The sequence below is a fragment of the Drosophila pseudoobscura genome, chromosome 4, assembly GCF_009870125.1.
Source record: "Drosophila pseudoobscura strain MV-25-SWS-2005 chromosome 4, UCI_Dpse_MV25, whole genome shotgun sequence".
In the NCBI taxonomy this organism is placed as follows: domain Eukaryota; kingdom Metazoa; phylum Arthropoda; class Insecta; order Diptera; family Drosophilidae; genus Drosophila; species Drosophila pseudoobscura.
In genome coordinates, this window is record NC_046681.1 from 16,810,112 (window position 1) to 16,832,169 (window position 22,058).

At 43.4% G+C, this 22,058-nt stretch overlaps 3 protein-coding genes and 1 long non-coding RNA gene across 9 annotated transcripts in view; 1 reads left to right on the forward strand and 3 right to left on the reverse strand.

The window, feature by feature from the left end:
- TrissinR (Trissin receptor) overlaps nucleotides 1–22,058 on the reverse strand; it is a 68,374-nt gene that overhangs the window by 8,761 nt on the left and 37,555 nt on the right. For 4 of the 6 annotated variants that reach the window (XM_015179796.2, XM_015179795.2, XM_015179794.2 and 1 more), the window contains 2 exons: nucleotides 5,973–6,636; nucleotides 1,703–1,847 (listed from right to left, as the gene is read on the reverse strand). In XM_015179796.2, coding sequence (XP_015035282.2) covers nucleotides 1,703–1,847; nucleotides 5,973–6,624 — 797 coding nt within the window. In that variant the 5' untranslated portion in view covers nucleotides 6,625–6,636. Of the gene's footprint in view, nucleotides 1–1,702; nucleotides 1,848–1,982; nucleotides 2,235–2,664; nucleotides 2,819–5,972; nucleotides 6,637–22,058 lie in introns of those variants that run through there. The other 2 variants (XM_033379744.1, XM_001357181.4) reach the window with 2 other exon arrangements.
- Nucleotides 3,038–3,836, forward strand: LOC117183981 (uncharacterized). The gene is made up of 2 exons (XR_004469113.1): nucleotides 3,038–3,355; nucleotides 3,638–3,836. It is a non-coding gene; the product is annotated as an uncharacterized lncRNA (long non-coding RNA).
- Nucleotides 13,877–14,956, reverse strand: LOC6903350 (uncharacterized). Its single transcript, XM_002132195.3, has one exon. The coding sequence runs from the start codon at nucleotides 14,925–14,927 to the stop codon at nucleotides 14,040–14,042; it is 888 nt and encodes a 295-aa protein (XP_002132231.3). The 5' UTR covers nucleotides 14,928–14,956; the 3' UTR covers nucleotides 13,877–14,039.
- Nucleotides 14,800–16,071, reverse strand: LOC6903351 (uncharacterized). Its single transcript, XM_002132196.3, has one exon. The coding sequence runs from the start codon at nucleotides 15,992–15,994 to the stop codon at nucleotides 15,269–15,271; it is 726 nt and encodes a 241-aa protein (XP_002132232.3). The 5' UTR covers nucleotides 15,995–16,071; the 3' UTR covers nucleotides 14,800–15,268.

A 22,058-nucleotide genomic window follows, 5' to 3' on the forward strand; every position in this document is an offset into this window, starting at 1 on the left:
CGCACTAAATATATGACTATATTGCTCCCCTCGAGATTATTTCCAGATAATGTATATTTTATACGCCAAACAGCAATTAAAGGCCAGCGAACATTTCCACAAATTTCCACTCGAACTGCAATGCAAATGAGAAATGTGTTCAGAGTAGTTGTTACTTGGCATCACTTTTTCGGCTTGACTTGCAGTTTGCAGTGTGTTTCGGCTCTGATTCGATATGTTTGCCTGCAGCCAAGGCAGGCGACCGTGAAATGTACGAGTATATTCAACCGAAAAGAAACTAGAACCAAACGAATGAAAACGAGCATGAGAGCAGGGAAATAAAGTCTATTTTTACAAGAGAAAGTAGCTGAATATATGGTACACTGAGCGAAAAATGGCATAGCAAAAATAAACACACCCATATTTCAATTAAATATTCAGTTTTTAAATACAAAAATAGTGATATTAAATTGAATACAATTTAATTTAAATATAAATTCATTACAAATGCTTTTTAATAAGGCCTATATTTAATAAAAATATAAATCCATATTGTAAACCTTAAAGTAAACAAAATGTATTCAATTTGTAGGAAATTTATGTAATTTAATATGATAATATTTAATTAAAATATGAAATATATTACAAACAAATATTTGTATATTACTTTCAAAATGTAAGTGAAAAAATTTTAATGTTAATGAAAATATTCAAATTTCAGCCTTTTTTCTCTGGGTGTGTGGTATATCATATTTCATATTTCGTAGAGGGAGAAGAAAATACTTTCATTTACATATGCTAATGTGTTGATTGCCCAATTGCTTGGATTGATTTTTGAAAACAACACAATTTTAGTTAAATGTTAGGTCTAGGTCAAGAATTATCTTACCGTAAAAGCTTCCGCTAATCAAGCGTTAAAAATCAATTCAAAGTCAGGAAAAATAGTATTATTCAGCTACAAAGCAACTAGAAATCTAAATAAATGCCACTGTTTTCGCCCGAAAGATTCAATCTTTAGTCATGAGGATCTTCATTGTTCTACTCCTAGTTGGTGAGTTTTTGAGGAACGATTGAGAAGATATATAGATGGATAAAGGGAGATGCTAGGAGCGACTCTACGAACGTCTTTTATTAAGAGAAAGAAATTTGATAAAAATCGGATGATCTGATCTCTAGAGCGGGCACGTTTAATGGATATCTCCTGATCGAGCCACTGATGACTGAGATTATGATGATATTCTTTTGTATAGAACGTTACATTCGCGTACTTTGTTTGTGCACGTTGCTGCCACACGTTGCCGAATGTGAAAGTAGGAAAAGCAATGCAAATAATCATGACACGTAACGGAAGTGTCGCCTGGCTTTGTTGTGTGGCACATTTGTTTCTGCTTGTGTGTGGAGCGGTTTGGTGTGGTGGCTGTTAAAATGTTTCACAGTTGAGAGTTGTAAGTTGTGTGTCGCATACTCTCAGGCGGCTCGCCACAATACCCAGACAGCTACGTGAGACAGCGACAACCACTGAATAATGAATTGCAGGATGAACCTACGACCTGAATGGAGAAACTACAGAATACCCTCACAGAACAGGAGTGAGTGCACCAAGAAATTATAATGTTAGTAAAGAGTTAGAAGATCCAAAAGGGGGAGAACTTTCCTTACAGAAAATAGGGGGGGGGGGGGGGGGGCCTTTAAAATGATATATGTGTGTGTGTACGTCACTCACCTCTCGATGAGATAGATGGATAGGTTCTGCATCACGCAGAACAGGCCCACACAGAAGTCTGCGAATGCCAGATTGGCCAAAAAGAAGTTGGTAATGGAGCGCAGACGTCGCGACAGGGTGACCACCAAAATGACCAGTAGATTGCCTAGAAATATATACAAAAATAACGATTACAAATAGAACGAATACAAGTTGACAGTTGCTGGAGGAAATGACAGCAAAAAGAAAAAAAAAAAAACATTGAAAAAAAGAAATTGGAATTTCATTTTTATTCTTTAACCTGGCGCCCGCTTGTCAGCGGCACAACTGGCCGACTGGGAGATATTAAAAATGTTAACAAAAATATTTGTTGCCAGTGACATGCCCGCTGGCAGCCGAACGGCGACATGGGTCCTTGGCTCCTTGGGTCTGGGTCTGGGCCTAAACTTTTGCTCAACTGCCGCACGCTGCACTGGGAGCAATAACTTTTTGCACTCAGTGTGTGCTCAGTGCGCTTTGCATGACACCCACACCCCCACTCACACCCACACCCAAGCCCCGCCAGTCTGTGACAATTTGCTGTATTCCCCTGTCGTTGGGCTCGGGTTTGGGTTTGAGTTTGGGTTTAATGTAGCGTTGAAAGTTTATTTTAATTAGGGTTTCTCTACATGGACATGGGCATCTGTTGGAATTCGTTTCAGCTTTGGTCATAATTAAATAAGGACTGTGTTGTCTGGACTGTGGATGTAAGTGAGAAGCTGTTTTGACAAGTTTGAATAATTGAGGGAAGCTTTGGCAAAGTTTTTGCTTTGCGGAGATCTTGTGTGAGGGCTTTTCTAAATCTAATAAGCTATGAAATTAGCAACTTTACCTCACATAATGTATAAAGCAAGAATAATATCAAGGTTAAACAGTTTCCCTGTCAATCTACGAATGGAATTGCCGCAAATCAGTTGCAATTTCCAAGGAATTCAAGCACTTACCCGAGGTGCAACAAACCTCAATCGCCTTGAGCTGGAAAACCGCAGACCAAACGGCAATCAAGCCCAAAATATATAATGAACAGACATATGGCCAAGAATTGCGGCCTGCTTTGGGCATAAATGGTGAACCACCGCAGCGGTTCAAAGGAGCACTTTAAAGCTCAACTCCTGTCTCTGGATTGGCTGCTTGCTCGATTTGTGACTACATAATATGCATAAATAAAGTGCATTTTCAACCTCACCGATTCTCGGTTTTAAATCTCATTATGCATGCAAGAAGCACAGCCAAAAAATTGGCATGCAAAATAAATTATTTCGGATGCACACACACACAACACACACACACAGATACAGCATCCTGAAACCACAGAACGAACTCCATATGCTGTTTGTTGACTTTGCGGGCAGAAAATTGCATTCCATATTTCGGATCGGCTACAAACTAAATCTAACAAAGTACAGAAATCCATAAAAGCCAGCGAATTTAAAGATACTTTAAATTTTAGATAATTTTAGCCCTATTTTTATCCTTTGAAACTCATGCAAATTGCGGTATTCAGGAGCAAGTCATAAAATCAGTAATCCAACTAATTGCCAACTAATTTTCGAGCTCTAAGCATAGTCATACATTAGCGATTTGGGTACTTTTCCACACAGAACTTAAGCTCCATCAACACATTGGAAATTAAAGGTAAGAAGCCCAAGAAATTCTTCGGACATTTTCAAGATTCCAAAACCTGAGAGCTCCATAAAGCAGGTGGTGCCAGGTGGGTCTTAAAAGGTTTCAGACACGTTTTATTAAACCCCAAAATGTAATTGATATTCATAGTATCTAATCGTGGATGTGCCTTTATCTTCAAGCTAAAGAGAGACAATATTCAATAATTGCATTTATGTTTATTGTTTCCCAAAAACTTTTGAGTGATTAAGCTCTAAGGAATAACGATTTTCAATTTTTCAATTTTATTTATAGCCCTGCCAAGAGCAGAAAATGAAAACTCAATCCACACGTTCCATTTTTGGGCCAAATATCGTATTGTAGTTGGAAATTTTCAAACAATTGGCCAGCGGAAGCATTTTATTCTGGGAAGCAGCCTCACATGACAAACAAATGTCGAGGGAAACTTTTTTAATTACTCTCGATAGGCGGAGAGTGGCGGCGCACTGGCGGGTAAAATAACGAACCCCGAAACACAACCCCAGCGATATGTGCCAAAAAATACCGAAAACGTGCAACACTTCAAGGCGGGCCATGAAATACGATATCAAGGAGCGAGAGGGGACATTGCAGCGGAATGGAAGGACAGGGAGGCGGAAGCTGTGCCTGAGGCTGGGGCTGGGCCTGGGGTCCTGCCTGTGTTACATACGATACAATATGCTGGACAAAAGTTACCCCTTCTCTTTTGTGTGTACACAATTTCGTTGGTGTTATTAAATTTGTCCCAATTGAAGGATGCAGCGGCTGGCAGGTCCGTGCTCATCTGCAACTTTGTGCTCAAAGCCCAAATAGTTGTTAAAATAATAAACATTTCTGTGCGATCTCCGACAATTGTTTTCCTGGCGTTTCTGTTGTACTTCTGACTTTTGACAATTTATTCGAGCTTCCAGCTTAGCGCTGGACCGTAAAATTAAGCGTAAAATTCAGGGTTTAGTGATGAATGTCCGCAGGGTTAGCCCCAAATGAGGCCCAGGGGAACAGCAATTAATGGAGGAACATCCCCCCACACACGCACGCAGCAAAAAGGGCAATAAAGTGTCTTGTCACAGGAGCAGCAGCAGCAAACCAACAATTTCGGAGATTATACAATTCCGACATTACGACTACAAGATACCCTAACCCCGTTAATGGGAAACTGTCTAGAAGGCACCATAAATTTCAAGAAAATAAAGGCTATTACTTCATTCAGGAGGTAATTTTTGCTGGGATTCTGGCCTGAAATGTTCCCGAATTGCATATACCCTCTTACTGTACGATTACGGGGTAAATCAACAAACAGCAAACAGGAACTTAGAACGTGACTGCAGCATGCAAATTTTATGGCTGAGTGTTGTAAATGTCCCGGCCCTGGCCCTGCCCCTCTCTATGCCCCACTCCATGCCGGGGCCGCAAATAAGTTGCTTACATTCTGCAATTGTCTCTGCAATCCTTTCCCTCGGCCACGCCCATCATGTCTGTGTCTAATGGGCGACCATTTGTCGCCATTTGGTGAGCCGAATACACATGTTCCTCAGTCATTCAGTGGGTCTGGTCTGTCTGGCTGTGCGGTTAATAAAGGCCACAAAAACTGTTACCCCGGACTCGGTTGCAGCGATTCCATCGAATTGATTCCAAAAGTCGAGCGATGTGACATTAAGGGCCATTCGATATTTATGATTTTGCAATTAAACATCGCAAAAACACATAACTAATTCATTAAAGAGTGCCATCAATTAAATGCTTGTCAGTATTCCAGCGTTCCGAAGCGGCCCACGCGCCATATGCGGCGTATGCGCAATGTGGAAAATGGTCAAGGTCAATGGAACATTAATTTCGGATGACACAAGCTCCACAAAAATCTCAAACAGACCACAGACAAATGTTGTTTACATTTGTATTCGCAATGTAAGCGTGAATTGTTTATGATAACACCTGGTGATTCATTTATTCAGCTTACTCGCACTCGCTGGCGTTTTATTTGCCATTTCTTTAACTTTCACAACGTGTCGGGAAATGAGATTCGACAAAAAAATACCCTTAAATATTGTCTGTTCTGTGATAAAGTCATCATTGGGTCACCAAAAAACCACCGACATAAAACCCCAAACGCAAAGTGAAAGTCCAGCCACAAAAGGCGACCAAAAAACCTCTGCAAAAAAAGACACAAACACAATATAAACCAACCAAACACTGGGCATTGAGTAATTGGCGAGTCAGCAGTAAATTCACTGCGGCCGTGATATATACAACGGGTCTCAATGGACATTAGCACGCACCCGGAACGGGGGCCCGGGATGCTGCCGCTGCCTGTGGGACGCCGCCAAACGGCTTGTGGCAGGCACTTTGCCTCTACTTCAATTCATGTTTTGTCCTCGTGTTCCTTGGGCCACTACACAGCCCGAACAGCAGGACATAGCCAATGAATGAATATTAAAGGTCACCAAGAGATTTGCGAAACAAATAAAGTGGGGAGTCTATGGACATGCGGAATGACTTGTACTCGCACTCGAGAGAGTAACAAATAACTGCCTGGTCAACGATTATAAGTCTTGTTTATACACGTACTTCCCATTCCGTATCTTAAGTTCTAGATCTATAATTTCGTACTCACCAAAAAAGCAGCAGCAAAAGACAATGGTGTAGAGGGTGATGAATATGATGCGCACATCGGTGCGATCGAAGATATATTCACTGGCGTTTGCGGCATCCTCCTCATCCTCGATTACGTCGATGGCCGCACCGCCGCCGCCCAGGACTGGCACCAGAGCCGTTGTTGTGTCGCCAAAGAGCAGGGCGTAATCGGTGCCATTGCCATTGCCATGGCCATTGAATGACAGGCCCGAACCCATCGTAGAGTCATTTGCAGACGACGATGCCAGGGTGGCAATCGCCTGCCAGAGCAGGAGCAGCAGCATCACCACTAGCCACGGAAATGAGCTGGACAGGGGATTGCTGGTCAGCCGGAGCTTGTTGTGTCGCTGTGGTGGGGGTTCCTCCAGTCCCTCCAGTCCCTCCAGTTCCGGGCTCTGTCGAGCGGAAATGCTATAACTCGTTGAGCTCTTGCTCTTGCTTCTGCTTCTGCTCCTCTTTTGATTATGCTCCTCTCCATTCGTGTCGGCATTATTATCGTTGCTCTCATCGTAAGCTGCTGATATGTTTGTGCTGCCACTTTGTCGTCGCTGTTTATGTTGCTCCTCCGCCTGCTGGGCCCCAGCCTGCAGCAACACTGTGTGCACTCGGCCACCACCCAAGCCTCCGCTCATTATGGGATGCAGCTGCAAGGATAAAGAACAAGTCCATTGTCAGTTTAGTGGATGTCGGTGGAACGGCAGCGGATGATTGGCTCTAATCAGTTTCTGAGCAAACAAATTAATTCAGCTTCGAGTACTCTTTAAAATTCAAACCATCCAGAGATTTAAGCCGTGAATAGGGTTTAGAAGGTGGGTGTAAGTGGGGAAAAGCTATTGTTATGTTGTTTTTGCCAACGATTATGAATAAGATACTTTACAACTTTTCTCGAAAATAGTAAATATTCATATTTTAATTGCTGTTTAAGTTTGAGTTCTACTAATTACGGGATTCACATCGTTTGGAGTGCCGTGAACCTTTGACCTGCAGGTAACAAGTGACAGCTTCACTTCATTAACTGCAAAGTCACGTCTCTTATGTCTCACATCGCGCACCACGCCCACCCACACTCGAGGAGCAATTAAACATGGCCTGGCAGCCCAACTGATTTTCTACCGCGACTGTACCACTGTTCCTCTCTCTCTCTCTATCTTACTGTCTGGGACAGTTTGTGTCTGTGTCTGTGTCCATCGGGGAGTAGACTTTTTAATTAAGCTTTAATAATGAGCATAATTAAAACATTTGTCGGCAGACACACGCACGCATCGCGTCTAAAAAGGAAATTATGATTTGCCATTTGCCACGCGCCACGCGCCTCACTCTGGACCCACCCACTGGGCTCTTCTCGTCTCGTTTCTGTGGTTATTTTTTGGTTTGCTTTTGGTACATACTCGTATTTGTCATATGCACTACTCCGCTTTGTTGCTAATTACGCAAGTGCAGTCGCAGGACCTCTCGCGTCCTGCCACGCCACTCTTCAAATTGTCGCTTTGATTATTGCTCGCTCTCGCCTGTAAGTTGTGAGTGTGTTTGGTACGTGCTCTAATTAATAAACACACACTACACAAAATGACTATCAAGTAATTAGCAGTGCTCTTTTGAATCGTCATGTCTCCCATATTAAAAACATTCTGTTTGCACATAAATAAAACACATACGAGTATTGCCAGTGGATGGCAAATATTATTCATGGCAAATGGCAGATGGAAGATGGCAGGGGAAGCACCAGCACACCCGCCAACAATCCACATGGAAATGCGACAAACTGTCGGATAGATAAAGCGAATTGGTGCTGACAGTTTTACAAGCTATTTGCTCATAGCTAACATTCGAGTGTCCCTGAAAAGATCAGGTTTCCAGACAATATACATGCAAGGGATTGGGCAAAGAAATAAAACTATTTATGTGTAATATTTGGAGCAATAATTATCTTATTATTATCAATATCTGTGAACAAATAAACGATTCTATGGAATGGGAACACAAGCTCTCTATCCTCACAGCAATTGTAGTCCCAACCACTCTATCAACAGAGTCCAGACACAGTAATAACCAATAAGGAAGACCCCTCCTACCACAGCAATCTAATGAAACCCCATAAACGCCAGTCAAAGTTCACTCAATGAGCCATTAAGGGGCCGCAATCAGAGTGAAACAAACACCGAAAGCCGAAACAAAGAGGATCTGAACGAACCCTCCAGAGCACAAAGGCCGAGGCGGCACAGGCAAAGGCACAGCCACAGCCACAGGCAGAGGCAGGCCGTTGCAAAAGTTACCGCCATGTGGGTCAAACTGCAGGAACAGTAATTAAAGGGTGTACTTAATTGCCTGAAATTATAATTGATGAGCACCACCCAACCCACCCAATAACAGCAGAAGGACTCATCTCTGACCACGCCGCGCGCCTACGAATTGGCTACGGAGCAGTGCAATTGAGGGGAAATTTCGGAGAACAACTTAAGGGCTTGAAAGTTGGTCAAAGGCAAAGGCAAAGGCAAAAGGCATCAAAGCTTAGAGAGATAACTTTCCCTCATTGAAATCTTGTACTTTAAGGCCCTTAGCAGTTCAAAGTGCTTGGCCGGCTCCTGGCCCATGCTAATCGCATAGCTTCCGACAACATCACATTTTGAACAGTATCTGAACAGCGCCATCTAATAAGCATTTCGGTGTCGAGTTTCAGCAGTTGGGTTCGTCAATGTTTGCCGGGACTCGGATAGCTGCCGTCCAATACAACGACAACAAACTGTCAGGCAATGTCACAGGCAGTGCCTCTGCCAAGGACAACAAGCCTGTCCTATTTGTCCGGATCTGGCTGGGAGTGTTGTTGTGTGCTCGCACTAGGAGACCCAGCCCCAGCCCCAGATGATTGCAGACTCTCGCACCAGGATTAGTTTGCCCTTAACACGCATCTAGAAGTACACCTTGCGAGATGGGGATAATAATTGCCCTTCACAATGTACTTCATAGCAGATTTAAATTTCACTTCGAGAAGCTGAAAGCTGAGCGTCTGGGATAATTCGCAGTCTCTTTACCAAACTGATACAAATTTCCATGGGTTCGAAATCGAAATCGTTGTTTTCTGGTTCTTATAGGTTGCCCGAATAAGGCAAGGTATTTAAGTTTGAATACAATATGATATTACTGGATCAAGGAAATAAGCAATATGCTAGTTCCATGCATGGTTATGACTTCCCGGTAGACTGTAGAAATGTTGTATCTATTACTTGGCTCAACGAATTATAATGCACTGAACATTCTGGACTGAATAATCTGCATGTTTAGGAAGTACAATCGGCGTAGTTGAACGTATTTCTAGGATATTTAATACCTGGAATACCAATCGCGTTGATTCGATAACACGTTATCAGCCTGATATAATACAAGATAATCCATTGTTCCGTAACAATATTCTCCGGACATGGGACCGTAGAGCAGGGCTCAGAAGTATTACAGGCAGAATTATGCAGTCGCTGATCCTCCACACGGAAGAGCTCGTTCATGCAGAGGCGGCCTCTTGAGGCAGCGCCTTTTAACCATAATGGTTGATCATTTTTGTAGCTGACCTTCTCTGCAGAAGCCTGGGAGTGTTTTTATTTCAGTTCCGTATAATTCTATAAACCTTTTTTATTTGTTTTTCTTTATTATTGTTTTATTGTTTATTTTCAAACGGGTTTACCTCACTATACAATGGCCCTCTGTTAAAGAAGTTTAGGTGTCGTAAGCTAAGGGTTAATCGACAGTGGCATGCCACGGTTTCCAACACTTTTTGATGGTATTTTGTTGCTGCATCCAAAAATGTGAAATGACATCCAAATGTAATGAAACACTTTCTCCCGTCATTCAAAAGCGAACATCTCATCCCCAACAGTCAGTCACACATCCACTTTCCGATTGCCATGGCCATGGGGAAAATCATTTTTACACTCGAGTACTCGTAGTCGATTTTGTACCGCGAGTTGGCGTTCAATCATGCCAATTCCAAACATGGGTTCCTTCAGCTAGGACCCAATGCAAATGCTGTCTGTCCGTATGTCAATTTGTTCGTTAATTGCGATGCACAAAATGCACATTTTTCCATTTCCATTTATGGAAGGACGCAAGTACCTACATATATGCTCGGTGCACATTCAATGAAAAGCTTTCATTGAAATAGCTGAAATAGCTTTCAGCAATTTTCATCATTATTTTGGTGGTGGCCTTTTTTGCAGTGCGGCCCATTTTCAAGTACCATTTTTTGTTGTTCAGTCTTTCATATATTTTTTTGTGTTGTGTTTCTTCCGTCTGTTTGCTTTTTTAACATTTACATGATGTCCCACGCTCGGGCACTCCTCACCTGAGTTTGCACTGCAATTAGTTTGAATGGCAATTGGCATATTTGTTTAATGGCTTACTTAACCCAACCAGAAAAGCGGTTTTTGCTCATTCCTGTAAATGTTAATTGTTATTTTTATGATTATTATTTTAGGTACTCGTATTCTGGGTGTGTTTATGCTTACGGAAACGCTAGTGACCCATGGCTATAGGGGTTTTGTTTAGTTTACCCCTTGGTTCGGAGATCCTACAGCAGCTAATATGGAATACCCTCAACCGATACTCTATCGCGATAGCCTTCAACCGCCTGTTATCGATTTTGAAGTCCGATAACCGCGAGGTTGTCTCTCTCTCGGTAATTAGCTATCGATTAGCGAATAAAGAATCGATGCCACAAAATGAATATCTCCCTATAATATACAAAAGTTTTTGGCCGAAGCGAGTGAGCAGGGGGTTAGCCTTTAGTTACTGGTTAACTTTTGGTTAGTTCAGAGCTTAACAAAACATTCCCAAAGTGTCTTGTTTAGTTAGAGTTTAATCAGAATTTCCTAGAGTGCTCATTTAACTAAATTCCAGCAGAAGTTCCCATTGCAGTTGTACCCCTCGAGACCTCCTTCGAGTGCTTTTCAAGCACCTGATGGGGCCTGGATGGCTATAAGTGCTACAGGGCGGAGTGCAGCAGAGTGGAGTGGAGTAGATTGTCGCGCTGGCGACGACTTCCGGAACGGAAATGGTTTGGCGCTTTAATGAGCCAAGTGGCGCACAGATTGACGTTCCGTTCTGCCTGAGATGCCGCTAAGCAGCCGGGCTCTCTCTCACTCTCTGAGCGCTTCCGACAAATGAAAACTAACACTTTAGCGGGTGAGTGCGGGGGGGTTCGCGGTTCTAAATTGATTTGGCAGATACTGATTTAATTAAAACCCACCGGCAAGTGCAATGAAAGCTTCCTTCGACAGCAGTCCTGATTACAGTCCCCAAGGGTATCTGTCTCCTGTATAAGCCAGAAGACAATGGCCTGAACGCCTACGATTCGTTTGGTGGAAAATTTAAAGCCTGTTAACATTTAATGTAACACATTGAAGGCACTTTTTTCCATCATCCTACCCACACTGAAACGAGCAGTGATTAAGAAGCACAAAAATAGTCTTCGCTTCACTGTGCTCGGCATTTTCGAACTTAATTTAATGTACAAAAATCACGCAAGACGTCAGACTGCGATGGTCTGAAACGACTGAAACCGAAAACGAAACCGAACTGCTAAAAAACTTGTGCAATTTTCTTGTGCAGCCTTTCACCAGCAAAACAGGAGAAAGGAAAGACAAAAAAAAGATGAGGAAAAACTAGGGGGATGGGGGGTAAATGAAAGAAAAGTCATTACAACTTGCACACACAGCGAACAAATTGCAGAGAAATAATATTTTCCGGTTTTTGTGTTGCGGGGCTGCATGCGGCATGAGGCATGCGGCGGCATGTTGCATCGCTGTGGCAATTGGAATTTTGGGATCCATTTTCCTATCTTTCAGAGAGCCATCCACATCTTCTCTCCTTTGGCCATAGGACCGGGCCCAATGTTTGGTAAATTGTGCTGAAGTAAGGACATTAAGTGGTAATTGAGTATGCCAGGGAGAGCCAAGTGAAATATGCTTTCCCATGGCCTCCCACCCCTCCTCCGGCCATCACCCACCCACTGGTCCGACATCTGAGCGAACAAATGGGGAAAAATGGAAAGGGTACCAGAGCAGCATTGGCGAAAATGAGTGCGAGAGCCCTCATGATAACCATGATTTATGATCTGTGGAATTTTTCAATTTTTTGGCAAACCAAACAAACGAAAATTGAATGAAACTTTTGGCACACAAAGCTGCTTTGCCAGTAATTGGCCCTGGACCAAGGCCCACGCCAAAGGCTTCTTTTTGGATTATTATCCCAACATTACCTACCATTATTAGATGTGTCTCGATGGGGAGTGATTTATCGTATCCCAACTCGCATGGGTTTCTCTTCAGTAAAGATACATTATATTAAAATATGTACATTCGTACATACAATTCTTTGCAGACTTTAAACCCTGTTTAAAATATTTACCGAACTATTTATTAAAATCTTAAATTTTTAGCAGCACCAACAACACCTTAAAGCTCAAAGCCGACGGACGGGCAGGCCCAGTGTTTGGTAGGAAAAATGCGTTCATACAAATTTTGGATGACACTTGGACGGGGGTCGGCCTGCACAGGTGCACGGGGAATCCGAGGATGTGTGCAACCCGACCTTGGAAGCCCTGCGGCATTTTGGCCTCGCCGCTCCATTGTTGGCCAAAAACTTTTGTTTGTCTACCAAGCGTAACAGAGATATGTATTTTAGGAGAGCAGAGGGTGGGCCCAGACACGACCCGACACCACCCGAACCCGACCCCCGACCCCCGACCCCCACACGTGGGTCGTGGGGCCATGTTATTGGAAGCCAATTTAGCAGACAACACCGCCGGCTCGATTGGCACCCTCCGTGCGCCCTCCGTTGTGCCACCAATTTGTGCAATAAAAGTGCTGCAACAAATGCCGTCGGCGCCGACGGCGTGCCTCGCGTTGCATATTTATGGGCATCACGGCAATTTATATGGCTCGAATGGCTCGAATGGCCAGACTGGAGGGAAGGCTGCGAGTGGGCTTAAACGGCAATTGGCAAACGTCTTTTGCCCGCGACAATTTTCATTAAATTTGCATTCAACCGGCTCCTTAGCCCCCATTGCATTATTTATGGGCCACCACTCCGTCCCTAGGGAGAGGTGAGGGGTGAGTGGGCGGATGGGTGGATGGGGTGTCGGATTGGTCGAAGATTATGCAAAGTCTTTTCGGCGCCTGCTCGCGGCATGGACAGCCCTCAACTTTTTGGAGAATTTCGCGCCTGACTTGAGCAACTTTTGGCAATTGGGGCTTTTCCACCCACCCAACCGCCGCTCTCTGTGCATGACAGGCGTGAGAAAATTGGAAAGCCCAGAGGCGGAAATGAAAGAGATATGCGGCAAGGACTAAGCCTGGATGCGGCTGTCTGCTGAAGCGCAAAGTATGGAAGGACAATTTAAGAGTCGATAAAAATACGACTACGCACGCAACCTGGAAACCCCTTCCATCGCCTTTACTTGCAAATTGAATGCATTTTCGATCAACCAATTTCCGTTTCAATGCTGAGACCGAAAACCATTTTAATTCCTCAAGAAAGGGCCAGTGGTTTCGATACCATTGGCAGACCGCAACAATTAAATTGAATGCAAATGGGAATTTCCAAAGCCGCAAAACAGTAGGGTGCAGGTTAAGGGTCAGGGTGGGGCCTGTTGAGTGCCAGGAGGCGGCACACTCCTTCCACTAGGCTCGTCCGATAGTTCAAGGGTTCGGGGCAAACATCGTAAATCTTTTGCTGCTTTTGCTGCGGAGAACGCTTCCTTTTGGTTTATCAAATGAAAACCCAAAACCCAAAAAGAAATAAATTACAAAATCATTTGGAAATGCATTTTCCCCCCCCAGACCCGCACCAACACAGCCATAGCAGAAAGGAAACGGAAACTGGCACTACGCCTTAAAGTAGGCAATAAATTTGTATTTGAAAGGGCTGCCGCCCCAACATTTGTGGCAAGCCCAAGGCTGCTTCAACAATTTGGTGGAAACCCTAGGAAAAGCCTGCCTTAATAGGATTGAGGAATTTCCAAAAGAACATCCTTTGGTGGAATTTTCAAGCAGAGGTGATGTTAATCCTCCGTATCGTAGATCGGGAGCTTGTGTGAATAGAGTTGGGCCACTTCTTTTGGCTTCTCTTCGGCCTCGGGATGCTTCTCCTCAGCTGCAGCAGTCTTTTCCGCAGTCTCTGCAGCTGTCTCGTGGCTCTCAGCGGCCACCGCCTCTGCCTTGACGTGAGCGTCACTACCGCCACCATTCTTTTGCCAATCCTTGAGTAATTTTTGGAAATCATTCAGACGTTGCTTCTTGTCCTTTTCCGTCTCTGGTTCCTGGCCAATGCCCCCTTCATCTATCTCATCTTCGTAGCCTGCCGGTGGCAGAGCATTCTGTTGGCTGTTATGAAAAAGGGTTCGATTGCCGTCCTTGAAGTAATACGTCTTCGTTCGCTTGTACATGAAAGGAAAGTACACAAACTCTGGATGTTCGTGCTCCTTATGGGTGCTGAACACAAGGACCGTCAGTATGACCACCAGTGGCAGGACTGCAAAGAGGGATATGTTTCGCCAACGCTTCATGCCTCCACCGTGGGCTGGTTCTTTTTCTTTTGGCGGATTGCATGGATCGCTTGTACTACCGCCTCCTTGGATTGTCGCTAGATTTTTTTTGTCGATCGTGACGCCTTTACACGTTCGTTTCAGCAGCAGTTCCTCGCAGTTGGCCTGCACTGCCCCTGCCCCTGCCCCTGCTCCTGCTCCCTTTTTACCGAGTGGCGAACAAGGAGACTTCTTCCTGGGCTTGCAGATGCTCCCGCCGGAAATGATTGTCTCGTCCTTAGAAATACAATCTTTATTCTCGGGGCCATTGAGATTAGGCCTAGATGTTTCCGAAGAAATATTTTTGCTAGTTTTTGCATGCCTGGATATTTGCAAAAGGTTTATGAGTCGAAATTTGTGAAGCATAATTTATAAATCGAAAAACCAAAATTTTATTGTGACTGAATTCCGAAAAGTTAATTTTGAAATAGTCTCTCTAGAGTACGAAACCTGCTTTGATGGATTTTACAAAGGAACGATAGAAATCCTGTGTAAATTCTGAATTAAAGAACCTCCTTTGATGGTTTGGTTTTTTCAAGAATCCAGCCAAGAATGCCATCGCCCTCATTGTAGATGAAGCCATTTCTGTAGTCTCTTATGATCTTCTCTTCTTTTTGGCTTTTGATTGTGATCATTATTCGCTTCTCCGTTGCCCTAATTGCCGATTTTCCATCTCTTCTTTTTTGGCTCAGATATTTCTTCTTTTGCTACTCAGCAGCTGCTGACTCCGCGCCCGCATGCTTTTTCCAATCCTTGAGCAATTTTTGGAAATCACTTAGACGTTGCTTCTTGTCCTTTTCCGTCTCTGGTTCCTGGCCAATTCCCCCTTCATCTATCTCGTCTTCGTAGCCAGCCGGTGGCAGAGCATTCTGTTTGCTGTTATGGAAAAGGGTTCGATTGCCGTCCTTGAAATAGTACGTCTTCGTTCGCTTGTACATGAAAGGATAGTACACGAACTCTGGATGTTCGTGCTCCTTATGTGTGCTGAACACAAGAAGCGTCAGTATGGCCACCATTGGCAGGATGGCGAAGAGGGATATGCTTCGCCAGAGCTTCATGCCTCCTCCACTGTGGGCAGATTCTTTTCGTTTCTGGCCGCATTGACCGCCGCCTTGAATTGCCGTTAGTTTTTGCTTCTTCTTCTTGCCGCTCTTCTTGTTGAGCAAATCATCGCAGCTTTTCTTCACGGCTCCAGGTGCAGGAGCACCCGCGGATTTATTCTTGGGGCTGCACTTACTGCCCCCTCGAATTGCCGTTTCGTCTTGCTTCTTTTTTTCGGGACTCTTGGGTGGGTCTTTCGGGGCAGCGCCTTTCGGGGGAGGGCCTTTCTCGGGAGGTTTGGTTCCCTTCGACATCTGGCGCATTGCGAACACGGCATTTCTGATATGCCCTGTTATTTGCATACCCGTTGCAAATCGAGACAGTTTCAGCATAATTTATGCCAAAAATTGATATTTTGGGGAGTGTTTCCGAATTCCGAATTTTAAATACTACTAAACCAAAAGGGCAGCTAGATGTAACTGTAGTGTCGAAACTACTTTGACGGATTTAATAAATGTAAATTCTCTTCGGTGGAAATATATCCGCCATTCGCCGTACAGAATAGCCCTGGATCAATCCAATGGTTTAAAAAACAGCAAGGGCCCACAATAGACACTTAATTTTTATGGTAGAGCATTCGGGGGCCTGAATGTATCTCAAATTAGCTCTAATGTGACAGAAGAAACATTCTAGAGGAAGTCCTCGGGCCAGCCTCCCAGAGGTGATTTAACTTGTACGAGTACGAGCACATTCCACACATTTCCACAAAAGAACACAGGCACACTGGCATAGAGACAAGCTAAAGTGCCTTGTAATTTCCCCAGGACAGATGCGAGGGAGGATTGGGATTGGGAGGAGGGAGGCCCCTCCTAGAGAGGCTCATTAATTAGGCAGATAGGCCACAACTAAAGATAGAAATTGAAACAATGGCCGAGACGGGGCCGGACCTTGAAAATATGTTGAGGCCATCATCCATCATGCTCAAGTGTCGGCTTGTCGGGCAGCCGCCGCATAAATATTACATTATAATTATGATGGCCAGACGGCGGGCACTGCGGATGGGGGCAAAACTTTTAGCTGGAAAATTAATCAAACACTTCACAAGGAAGAAAACAAAGAGCAATACCGAAACTGCTCTCGGCCATTCATTATTTTCGAATGCCTTCTGTCTGGAGCTGCACAACGAAAACTTTCCCCAGCAACTAATCGAAGACATACAAACCGTAAAATAAAATGCAAGGAAATTTAATTTCGGGAAACCAATGTTGGTATGCCCTTCCAGAGGCCATAGAAAATGTATTTAATTAATGATAAATCTGTAGTTGAGGATTGTGAGGAACAAATTTTAAATTATTGAAATTTAAATACAATTTTGATAGATCATCCAAAAAAGACTGGTATACCCTTTCAGAGGCCCTTATTTAATGATCAGCCCTTATAGCTGATTCGTGATAAACTGTATTAGTATTTGGTAGAGCATCCAACAAAGGCCAACACTCTGTCGATACGAAAAGCCATAAGGCCAAAGTCGAGTGCCAAAAGTCGCTCGGCATAAGACAGGAATAAAGTCTCTCTTCAGCTTATCGTGCCCTTTGCACTAATCAAATTGCAAATGCCGCACACACATTAGGGTCCTGAGGAAAACAATCACATCACGTATACGCCGTGAAGGCCCTGGCAGTGCCTTGGATAATTTCACACAGAAATACATACGAATACAAATACGTATATTTATGGTTGGGCTAAAGCTGCTGTGATTGACATTGTCAAAACAGGATGACACCTGCACTGGCATTAAGTCAACCTTGTGACATTTGCTCTCCTCCCGAAAACTTTCGTTAAACCTTGCTCATGCCACTCACAACTTTAGGGAACCCTTGCCTGGGAGTCAATCTCCATGCTCATAAGAGTACTATAGCCTGCTCCTGCTGATATATCACATCACGTCTGGGACGTTTTGACAAGTTTTTCACACGCCATTTGTGTGCGCCATTAGCCTGGTTAGAGGATAAGCCAAGTTTCGGCATTTGATTCAATTAATTGGGGATTACTTTTACACCGACAAAAAACTTTGCTTTGCCGCAAAATTGCACAACTTGTGGCTTGGCTTATTTGAAATTCAAGAGCGTTATTACACGCGATACCCTGCCAGAGGGATACAAAAGGGACCATAGGGTAGATGCAGCTGGAAGTTTAACAGAAAAAGTCGAAGGATCTTCCGTAAATGAAGCAGACGTTTTATGGAGTATTTAGAAAGTATTTACATAAAATTAATGATAATTTTACTGAGTAATACTCTAAATCTGCTGAGTAGCAATCAGTCGTTCAGTATACTCTTATGCTCTGCCTCTCCTGCTGCCTTTCAAGCTTATTTCAGACCCAAAATGTTTCCTCCGCCCGCCTCCTGGGTCCTTCCAGCACTTGTCGAGTTGTCAGATGGCCCCCCAAGGCATAGCCGCCATTTTCTGTGTGTGTGTGTGTGTTCGTGTCTCTTGCTATCTAGCGTTCGTAATCATTTGTCCTTGTGGCAAAGATCCCTTAGCCATCACCTTTAACCAGACCGCACCGCACCGCACAGCACCGCCGCCCAACCCAAGCCAAGCGGCAAACACACAAAATAATATCCATGCCTGCAGGGCAGAAGGAGGCGAGGCAAGGCTCATAAGTTTATCAGTTTAGCGCCATTTCCAATGGAATTTCCGTGAAAGTTCAGGTGGCACCCCTGAGTACGGGGGCGACACAAAATTGATTTTCTCCGTGGCTCCGTGGCTCCGTGGCTGCTGCTCTTTAGCGCTAAATTTAATTTATGCTCTCAGAATGCAAAAGCACACAAACGAAAAGTGTGATTTACTCCATGAGTTTTATGATGGCCACTTTGTTGTACGACTACGCTAAGTACTTGTACTCGTTCACGTTGTTTGTTTTTTCCCAACGTCAGAGCCAAGAATTTATGGGCCTGCATAACGGCATCTCAAAATTGATAGCAAAGTATTAGCGCCATTTAGAGAGCGAGAGAGTATGGCTGTCTATATGTGATGGATGGGATGATTGAAGGGCAAGGGCAGCCATCAACGGAGTTTACAGCCTCTACAGATTCGCAACTTAACGTTCAGGTTATCACAAAAGTTCCATAGATGATTTTTAATTAAATTTGTCATTAAAAGTGCGGGGGCTTGCAAAGGACTGAACAAAACGAAAAATGGAAGAAAATAAAATACGAGATCCATTTTGACTATTAAGACTACGGAATACCCACTATTTTGGTATATCCTTTTTTGTGGCTAATTGAAGGCCACAACGACAAGGACTTTTTTGAACCTTTGTTTATTTTTTCCGTTTCCACAAACAGAGAGTACCTTTGAAATACTGGGATCTCTCACGGTCTTCTTACATGCATCTACCCATATACCACACAGAATATACCCTTATGTATACCCTGTACTGAGAGCCAAGTGACAACCTCATTGTGTCCGGTGCGGCGCCTGAGAGAGCTGAGAGCCCAAAAGTAATCTCTTTTCGGTCTGGCTCTCCCTCCTGCTCTTTTGATTGGGGGGGCTGGCCACGAGAGCAATCGGCCGGGGAATTGTGCGGTCCAACGCCTCTGTTTATACGGTTGGGTATATATATCCTTTATATATTGCGATATTTTGTATTTTCTGGCGTGAAATATTTCTGGTAAATCGAATTAAATTGAAGGTGCGTAAAGCAAGTGGCAAAAGCTGAAGGCATAAGCGAAAGTATCCTTGCTCGAGTGAAGCTTTTCGCCTTCAATGAAACGGCCTTCATTCATTATTGATGGGGCTATATCCGTTTAACTGGCAATTTCCTTTGAATGGGGGCTTTCATAAACTTAACAATCAACTAGAAGACCATCACATGGCAGGATGTCTGGCAGTTTCAATAAGCGGAGATGCCTTAATTAGCTGCTGTTTTTATTGTCACGGGAATTATTTTTTTTAGAGATTTAACCCAATAGAAAATCGCTGAGAGTTACTGGCTCGTAATTATTGCCTCATTACTTTGTTTTCCACTTGGGTTTTCGCCCCAACATAAGCCTTAAGGCTTTCATTTCCCACCTGCTCACATCGCACTTCCCACGCTCGAGAGTTTACTTTCTCCCTCTGTCTTTTCCTCGGATTTTCCCTGGCATTAAGTTCAGCTCAGACACACACGTATGTTTCGGTACTTTTTGGCACTTACTGCCTGTTTTTCTTGGGCTGTTATTTAATTTTTATTTATCTTCCCAGACGTTGGCGGTTGGTTGGTTGTTCCAGCAGGAGGACTTTCCCTGCCTCATTTGAAATTAATTTTCATGGCACTTTTACCGTTGGCGTCTTCCATGCCCCTCTCCGTGCTTCCGATTGAATGAATGAATTTTAATTTTGTAAATGAAGCATTTTATATAAAATTGATTCCCATGTGGGTGCGTGAGAGTTTTTCCAACTTATTTGCGTGTGTGTGTGTGTGTGGGTGTGCTTATGAGACCGACAACAACAAAGTTTTCTGATTTTCCCTGATGTGATTTTCCAGGATATTTTTATTGGCTTTTTATGGTAGAAGTGAACATGGAAGTCGCTTTTCTTCCGGGACAGCCTTTTGCTTAGCTTAAAGCACATTTTGTCCTTCAGTTAAACGCCTTCAATAATACATACAACGAAATGGGGACCCTTTTTCTGGCTCTATCCTTTGAAAAAACAAATCCTGGCATTGTAAATATTCAATTATACCGCCCTAGACCCAGGTTTGGATGATCCGCCCATTTACATACAAAATGCGATGGCTGGAACGTGCCCCGGCCACGCCCCGGTAATCGGAACAATTGCACTTTGACACAAAATGCAAAAACATTTTAAGCTCTCGTTTCTCATTTATTTGTAGCTTGTTTCTGTACCCCCCGCCATCGTCCATTTGGCACCTGGCCACACATCGAAATTCATGAAAATTCTCCTCAGAACTAAATGGGTTTCTGTTTCCCTCGCATTTGTTGCCGTAGTGCCCCTCGTTTTGTCCAGTTTTCAGTTACTTTTTCAATGGCGAGCCGCTTGATTTGCTGTCTGTTGTTTCTGTTGTTTCGGTCCATATTGTGTCACATCTACTATGGCATCCCCAACCATCCCTTCCCATCTATGGGGTTTCAACATAGTGGCATAGTGGTTCTATTTTGTGGGTTCAGCAAATGAAATGGAAGCGACCAGAATAATGGATACAATTGATTGGTATGTCAGTGGAATGCATCGAGTGAAACGAATTGATTTATTCCGCTAACAATGCGGATAGGTAAATGTACGAAAACGACTTTAATATTGTGCAGCAGATCGTATTCATGCCAGACTATAGCAGTATTTTTGTGTAAATCACATTCTGCACAGGGATTAATATCTTTCAGTAATTGATTTACCTTTAGATAGTCAATATTTCATATCTTTCTACTATCTAAAAAATGTTACAAATCATTTTCGTTTGCTGTGATCCCATTAAAGTTTTAGGAGGGTTAGTAAAACGGTTGCACCTTAGCCGTTTATATATAGATTTGTACAATCGATACCATGAAAGCTTAATATTTTCAAACTTTCCAATGGCCCTGTTCTAGCTCTTAGAGGACGAATAGACGGACGGACAGACAGACAAACATGGCTTTATTGACTCGGCTATTGCTGCTGATCGAAAATCTATATACTTTATGGGGTCGTAAACGCTTTCTTCTAGGCGTTACACAGATCCACTTTCCGCAAAAATCTACTCTTTTGGAGTATAGTTTATACCCGTATATAACCATAATTCATTACAAATGGTTAAAGCCCCAAATCTATAAGAAAAAGTCAGCTTGGTTTGAAGCTTAAATACAAATAGTGTTGCATAGTGTAATCGGGTTCCCCGCACGCTCTGACATTTTAGTTGTTCCTCATAATCGGATATTTATAACATCAAAAGTTTTCTATCGCGCACAAAAGTTAGTTTTCTGTTTCAGTTTAGGTTCTTGTTGAGTTTACGACCCATTCCGCCCTGCCAAAAAAACAACAACTGCCCTACCAATTTATCCACTTTCCGTGGCGGCAACCAACATTATTTAAGTCCACAAAACTGCCTCATAATGTCGTCGACTTGTGCAACCGGAAATTGTTTTGACGTTTGTTGTGGTTTATAGCCCAGATGATTTGCTATGTCTCACGAATGCCTCCTAGTCATCCTACCCCCCAAAAAAACCTCAAAAAGTATAGCTGCTCATCTGTGCTGTTGCTAGCAAACAGGAAGTACAGTCCCCTAATTCATGCCACACAGACCCCCTTGCCGCTGTTGCCATAGTTAGTTGGTTTGGGGAATTAGTGTGTACCCTATAGTCGGTGGGGAGGACTTTATAGACAGAGATGATTTTTCGACATGGTATATTCTTGATCAGGAATTATCGATATAGAGATCAAGGCCTTAGAGGCCTTATCTCAGAGACTGTAACTTATG

Bases quoted from the DNA above. Each gene is read 5' to 3' on its own strand.
- LOC6903350 (XM_002132195.3), bottom strand. From the start codon at position 14,927: ATGCTTCACAAATTTCGACTCATAAACCTTTTGCAAATATCCAGGCAT.
- LOC6903351 (XM_002132196.3), bottom strand. From the start codon at position 15,994: ATGCTGAAACTGTCTCGATTTGCAACGGGTATGCAAATAACAGGGCAT.